Consider the following 7,365-nt stretch of genomic DNA (forward strand, 5'->3'; position numbering starts at 1 on the left):
TAGCTAAAGCTCTACCCTGTGAAAGTTTTCTTTGTTGAGGTAACTACTTATGTAGATGAGTTTGCATTAACGACCGATGTTAAAAAATTAATGCAAACTTATAGAGGAGTGGCGGTTGGTAGCAAGTTAATAAATTACGAATTACTAAGGGGTTTATCTATAAAAAGTTAGTGGTTCATGTACTTAATGGAATGTTTGACCCAAATTAGGATTCATGGTTCTTGTATAAGTTCTCCAAATTTCGTTGGTGCCACTAGTTAGATTTTCCAACAACTACGAGGCTGAATTATGTGTCAAGCCTTCAAAATAACCATGGCAACGCACGGAGAGAAGAACATGGTTTCATTTTCTCTGTGTGATGAAATTAACAATCGGAGCAATTGATGATGTAAACAACAGCAAATTTCAGCAAATAAGAAACAAATGCAGCCCAGCATCTGAAGATATGTTAGACGACACTGTTGTCGCGGTGAAGTAATTGAAGATACGAGAGAAAGGTTTCAGAAATTCAAATGCTGAGGAAGGAAGAAGATAGAGAGAAAGTCGCTTCAAAGAACCACGCAAGGCTTTGGCTTGCGTCTCCTCTTCTTCTGTTTGGGAGGCCTCAAAACCACCTTTATTGCAGCGTCAAAGACAGCTTTCACATTCTGTGAGGAAGACAAGAGAAAGCTCACAGCAAGGCGCTTTTCTTCAAGATGTAAGCAAATTCAATCGTGAGGAGTTTCTCACCTGTTGGGTCTTGGAGCTGCACTCAACGTAAGCGGCTGCGCCAATGGCTTTCTTCAGTTCTTCGCCCTGCGATCAACAAAGAAAATATAAAATTGAAATTTAGAACGTAACAGAGACCTCATAATATTGGGGATGTTGATGTTCTAAATTTCCTCACTCCCCTTGACTTGCCTGAGCAGTTGCGATGGGAGAGGCGCCAGGGTGATCTATAAAGAATTGCTTGTCTTCACGTAAATCTGCAAGCAGGATTGATACTTGTCAGCAAGCGCATGCTTGATTTTACTGATTCGAGAAAGCCTGACGAATCGATTTAATGACAGGTGAAGACTTAAGGCCTTCATAGTTCATAAATAATGAGTTCTTTACTTCAATTTGCTTGGTCTTAATTGCGTTCTTGCTTACCCATCTTGGTACCCACAAGTACAACTGGAACGTTTGGAGCATAGTGTCTTAGTTCTGGAATCCACTGTTGTGAGTTTAAGCAGATCAGTAAAAATTGCAGGGGAGAAATGGAGACTTAGATTTTGATATGTCAGGAGAAATGGACTGTGAGAAAGATAAACCTTCTTGGAGATATTTTCATAGCTGGCCTTGCTGATAAGAGAAAACGCCAACAGAAAGACATCAGCTCCTCTGTAGCTCAAAGGCCTCAGCCGGTTGTAATCTTCTTGCCCTGCATACAGATGAACTCAACTTAGCTTAAGCTTATCTCGCCTGAAGTGTAGGCCTGAGCTCCGGTTGTTTAAAGCCCTTTGCAGATCTGTTTTGCAGGATGCTCGGTAAACCCAATTCAACAAACTTTCGATTTCTAGGGCAGTTCAACAAGTTGGAGCAAATCCAATAACGAAGTAGCGGGTTCAAACGTCAAAGAGGTTATCAATGCGGAAGCAGATGGTCTAGTAATGGCCGACGGCAGATTGAATTGAAAACTCACTCACCTGCAGTGTCCCAGAGGCCAAGGTTTACTGTACTCCCATCCACCACCACATTGGCACTGAAATTGTCGAACACTGTCGGGACATAATCCTACACAGAAAATCATCATCGTCAACACGCAGAGACTCCGAGATAAGAGGGAAGGAAACCATCATCACCGTCATCGTACAGTGGGAAAAGTGTTACTCGTATAGGAGATAAGCATGCATGTCTTCCCGACAGCTCCATCTCCGACTGTCACACACTTGATGAATCTCGCGGTGCTCATCTTTTTCCTCTGCTTCCTTGTCCTCTTCCGACCCAGAAATCAACGCCAAGAGAAAAGGAGCTCTGCTTCTCTCATTCCAAATCGGACAAAACCTCCCGATAAAAAAAGATGTTTCTTCTTCTTTTTTTTCTCCTTTTGTTGGGTAAAGTGAGGAGGACGAATTTTGAATAGAAAGGAAGGGAGATAAGGTGGGTTTTTAACATGGCTACCCTCTTGGGAAATTTCGCTACTACTTCGTCACCTTCAAATGATTACCCGCGCTTTTCTGTTTCTTTGAGTGCACGGCCAGAGCCAAAAACAAAACGAATGGTTGGTGTTGGTTGGTTAAGTGCTTGAGAAGGAAGTCACGGAATGATGGAGGGAAGTTGCTTAATAGCCCAAAAGTATAATGGGATTAAGGAAAACGAAGATGGAAAGCGTAGGAGTTTTCTCACACCAATTCTTCATCTGTCCCAGTCTCAACAATCCAAGAAGCAAGCGACAAGAGATTTATATTTGATGATGATCTCTGCTACCTACAAATTGTTTTTTTCTAAGCACATCCGCTTTACTGCTCTGTGGCAAGTTGTCATCCGGCCTGTCTTCTTCATTTCGTTTCTGTGGAACATTGCCTGGAAGCAGAATAGCAGAGCCTTGAAAACTAACAGAAACAGGAAAAGAATACCAGCTAGGACAATGAAATAGAGACTCATCCACTGCTGCACTGTAGTTCATCTCTGAATGCATTCACACCATGGGTACTTCCGGTCATCAAGGTTCTGATGAAATCCTTTAACCCCACTTTCCGTAGGAGAGTGATGGAAACTTTATTTATCAATCAATCCCACCACGGTTTCCGTTCGCTGTCAAAAAAAAATTTCAGTCACTTGTTATTCATCCGATATTCTGAACTCAGATGAAATTTTGGTGGGTTGGGTGTCGTTATTACAGTGATTCGACTTCGATCACAAGGAATGATTGATGGAATTCTGGAATTTACAGAAGGGAAGGTGGGTATGGTTATGTATGGAATAGGATTTTCAAAGCACAGGAGGTGTATAGGCATGATGAACGGCAACAACCTAGACGATGATCTATTATTTTCTGCAGACTCCGCCCATTTCCACCAATTCTATACGAAACTCAATTAACACCCCTTTCTAAAAGTTTATTATGTAATTTAAAGCAAGATCAATTACATTTTGTAACATAAACTCTATATTTATGTAAACTTTGGGTAAGATGGTGCAACTCAATGGGTTCGTTTGTTGCCATTGTTAACATCTGGTTGTTGAGTTTTTACCAGTAGGGTATTTGGTTGAAACTCTAGTCGAACCAAGTAACCATGTTGTTGAAGAATAAATATGGAAGAGTCGTATTTGATTTTCATAGAAAAGAGCTCAAACTAAGATAAGAATTTTAGTATTATCATACTTCTACTTTATTATAGTTGTTTAATTATTAGAGGATTTATCTTTTAGAAGTTGTACTTTAGGTATAACTAGGATATGGATAGTTTAATTTAATTCAGATTCTATGTATTCTCTCTATTATAAAAAAGTTATCTCGGCGTACTCAATGACGTCAATCAATGAATTGTTTTTACATGTCAAATCATAATAACATGGTTCATAGTGCAGTACTTGTTCCAAGTATGTTCGCCTCCTCATAATCCTCAAACTACAAAAACCACTGATGCATATAGTTTTGGTAATCATAAACCACGAAGCCCCTACTCTCACACTCGTCCACGTAAAATTTCTTTTGCATATAGCAAATAAGACAAAACATAATCGATATCAAACTTAACGACCAATGAAAATAAATTAAGACAAAAAAGAAAAGAAAATAAAATAATATTACCTCGACTAAGGAGTGTAATAAGATGAAGTATTGCTCCTAATATGCCACAAATTTCATGACTTTATACTCTACAAGGGTCCTCAAATTGTGCGTCCATATGTGATGAATTTGTTGTAGTTGTACCCAATCAACCAATGTAGCTAGCGGAATCAAAAAGTGGAGTTTCCTCTTCTTCTTTTTCTTTTTCTTCTTTTTCCTCGTCTTCCTCCTCTTCTTCTTCTTTCAGGTGAATTAAATTATGATTGTTGCTTGTATCCAAGTAGGTACCCCTAAAGTGGCTCTAACGTATGTTAAATGTGGAATATAAGTCCTGGCCAATAAGATTTCCTCATCATCTAGTTGCACACCAAGAATTATTCTAGAGGATAAATATTGTTGGTAGGCTTCCATTTCTTCAATGGTGGTATTTTGTTGCACCAAAACATCAATTTTTTTTTTATTAACTACCTTTGTATTACATTAGTAGAACACCATGTTTAAGGTTAGCTTTAAGTGTTGACCTAGGTTGACCCTCATCCATATTTTGATGCTACATCATGAGGCCCTAAGGACCTAATTACATTGTTGCCCACCTAGTTGCTTATGACACTCGATTGGCCATAATAGTAAACTTACAACCACATCCTTAAATATGATAATAAACACTTAAGTTATTAATTATATGCATTAAGAATGACTTGCAGCTAAAAAAAAATTATGGCAGAAATAGAAGCAAATTGCTCATGTTAATTGTTGGAAGACACCTCAAATGGCATCATGGTAATATGCATGCCCACATAAAGGAGGTGACACAAAAGGGTAAATAAGTGCTCTCATAAGAATGACACAAAGGTATAATTATGTAAGATGATATATGTCTATTTATGTCTTTTCCTTACGAAAGCTTGTAGCCTTAAGGGCATTGTAGACATTGTAACACCTCTCATAAACTATAAATAGAGGCTCAAGGTAAGGGGTAGATCATTAAGTCTTGCCTTCTTCTCTCAAATTCATCCCTAGCTTTTCTGCCTTCTCCCAATTTCTCTTTAACCTTCTCTCTTCTTCCCTCATTTCTTCCTTCTTCTTCTCTTTTCTTCTCCTTTCTTCTCCTCTTCTTCTTCCTCTCTCTCTCTCTCTCTCTCTCTCACCCTCTTTTCGAGGACCTTATCATGGGATCCTAAATCCAACATGGTATCAGAGTATTGGGTTTAGGATCTTGACATTAAGGTGGCGATTAAGTGGTCTTTTATCAAGCTTCATGTATTTGTGTTGGTGAAGCAAATGCTAGACAAGCAAGATAAGTGATTTTTTCCCTCCATGAGATGTTTTTGATAATGTCTTGATCTTGGCAAGAGGTTTACTTATTGTTACTCCTCAACATATGTTGGATGAAGTCTTTCTTGTCCTCTTGATGTATTTGAGGATTACCATGATCAAAGTATAATTAAATTCATTCAAGACCACTTTATATTGTTGTTTGCATGTTTTACTCTCTAAAGAGCTCAGTAAAGGAAGATTTTATGTTTACCAAGAGAAGTTGTTTTTTGAAAAAGGTGTTGGCCTCTTCTTGCACAATTTTTTTATCCTTGATATATTCCATTGGTGGTGTTATCCTCTGAGTACTTACCTAAAAAAACAAGGAGAAAATCAACTTCCCGTTATTGTACAACAGTGGGAGGTAATTTAAATACTTGGTGAATTAAAAAATAGAATGTTGTGGCTAGATCAAGTGTCAAAGCGGAATATAAGGTCATGGCCTAATGCGGTAAGTGAATTGTTATGACTCAAATCCTTGATGATAGAGCTCAGATTGTAGGCAATCGAGCCTATGCAACTCCACTGTGACAAACAAATAGTTATTCACATCACAAACAACCTAGTTTTCATTAATAAACCAAATACATTGAAATTGATTGTCATTTTGTATAAGAGAAATTGCAAGGTGGTGTCAAATTCATGCAATATGATCCTTACAAGAACCAATTAGTAGATATTTTCACAAAAGTCATCCATGTTAGTTCCCTCTCTAACCAACTTGAGGGGTAGTGTTGAAGTACTATGAGTGGCATAAGTTATAACCATGGGAGATTTCAATTTCCTTTTCTCTTTATTCATGTACTAAGGTTTTTACCCTAAAACTATACATATGAAGCTAAGGGGGAGGGCACTCATACTCGTGCCTAAAATCTCTTTTCTCCATCACTCTTGCCTCACTCGCACTAGCCTCTTCTTCCTAGACTCTCTTCTCTTCTCTTTCCTTCTTTCTTCTTCTTCTTCTAAACCCTATCTATTCTAAGCATGAAAACCTAGCATCTAACAGTGAGGATTGACTAATATTTAAAAACATTGAAGACATATTAGACATGTGAGGTGATGCACTTGAATCAATAACTCATGTAGACACTAGACCAACATGTGAACTAGAGTCACTCGATCTAGCTAGAGTAGTTGCAACGGGTGTAGAAGTATTAATTGTTGCTTCTTATCTAGTGACCATGCACAATACCACCTACATGATTAGTAGAGGTCTCATTATTGCATAAAATACTAGAGTTCACCCATGCCGGTTAACCAAACTTCTCCCTCTGAAACATGATTGGTACATCCATAATGTGCACATTGCAATCTCATGTCTTTGAGCATTGCACTTTTCCTTCTATCTATTTATACTATGAATTGATTTTTCTAATAGCAATTTAAGTTCATTGTCATATTCCAAGTCACTTAACTTTTTCGAAGTGTAGATTCATCAACATCTTCAATAGTCATTAGTCCAACTTCACTCTCTTCTTCCTCGGAGTGGCTTGACTCATCCTCTATAGCATCTCAAGATGAGATCACCACTTTCTTCTTCTTGTTCTTAGGATCTTTGCTTGAGGATGGGGTTCTTCCTTCTAAATTTGGGCATTTGTTCCTTATATGCTCCGTTTTACCACACTTCAAAGAAATATCAGATTTCTTAAATGATTTGTCATTTTGAGTTCTCGTTTGACCTTTTTTAAAGTTTTTTCTTCTTTGTATACATTCTTTGCAAATGTTTATGATGAAACTCACCTCATCAGAGTTTTCTTCACTAAAATTGTTTTCAACTCTTTGTCCTTTAGAGTAGTGGTTTTTCTTTTGGGTTGCTCTTCCTCAACTTCTTGAGATTTCATTTCATATGTTAAGAAGATTCCAAGAAGCTCTTCCAAGCTCATAGTTCTAAAGTTTGCAGTCTCATAAATGGTTGTCTTCCTTATGTCCCAAGACTTTGGAAGTGTCATGAGAAGTCTGTCATTTAGTCTATATAATGAAATTTCCTCTCCTAAGATGTGAAATTCATTAATAATATGAGTAAACCTAGTATTCATCTTAGCTTTTGATTCACACTTTTTACATTTTAAACTCATCATATTGCACTATCAATAAACTAATTCTAAAGTCTTTGACTCTAGTGTTCCTTCATGTGTGGCCTCTATTTTTTTCCAAATTGTTTTTATGGTCTCACATGTGGAGACCCTATTGAACTCATTTTGTCCTAAGGCACACACCAATAGGTTCATGGCCTTCGAGTTTGTTTTGAGCTGCTCCTTGTCTTCCCTTGTCACCTCTATAAAGTTCATATTGACTAG

At 37.7% G+C, this 7,365-nt stretch overlaps 1 protein-coding gene across 1 annotated transcript; it reads right to left on the reverse strand.

Annotated features, from left to right (window-relative positions):
- Positions 1–403: 403 nt before the first annotated feature.
- LOC137961133 (rac-like GTP-binding protein RAC2) lies at positions 404–2,083 on the reverse strand. The gene is made up of 7 exons (XM_068808351.1): positions 1,835–2,083; positions 1,668–1,755; positions 1,293–1,402; positions 1,132–1,195; positions 901–965; positions 730–795; positions 404–647 (listed from the first exon to the last, which is right to left on the reverse strand). Exons 1-7 carry the CDS (start codon positions 1,931–1,933, stop codon positions 549–551), a joined length of 591 nt encoding a protein of 196 aa, XP_068664452.1. The 5' UTR covers positions 1,934–2,083; the 3' UTR covers positions 404–548.
- Positions 2,084–7,365: the final 5,282 nt, after the last annotated feature.

This window comes from Aristolochia californica, unplaced genomic scaffold (assembly GCF_029961685.1).
Source record: "Aristolochia californica isolate CCGP_79_NKW_82.1479 unplaced genomic scaffold, dmAriCali1.0.hap1 SCAF_1, whole genome shotgun sequence".
Classification (NCBI taxonomy): domain Eukaryota; kingdom Viridiplantae; phylum Streptophyta; class Magnoliopsida; order Piperales; family Aristolochiaceae; genus Aristolochia; species Aristolochia californica.

What these genes read in the sequence shown, in the direction of transcription:
- LOC137961133 (XM_068808351.1), bottom strand. Translation starts at nt 1,933, where the DNA reads ATGAGCACCGCGAGATTCATCAAGTGTGTGACAGTCGGAGATGGAGCT. An exon ending in ATGAAAATATCTCCAAGAAG is followed by an intron (nt 1,196 to 1,292) that starts GTTTATCTTTCT and finishes AACTCACAACAG; the next exon opens with TGGATTCCAGAACTAAGACA. An exon ending in CTCCCATCGCAACTGCTCAG is followed by an intron (nt 796 to 900) that starts GCAAGTCAAGGG and finishes TGTTGATCGCAG; the next exon opens with GGCGAAGAACTGAAGAAAGC.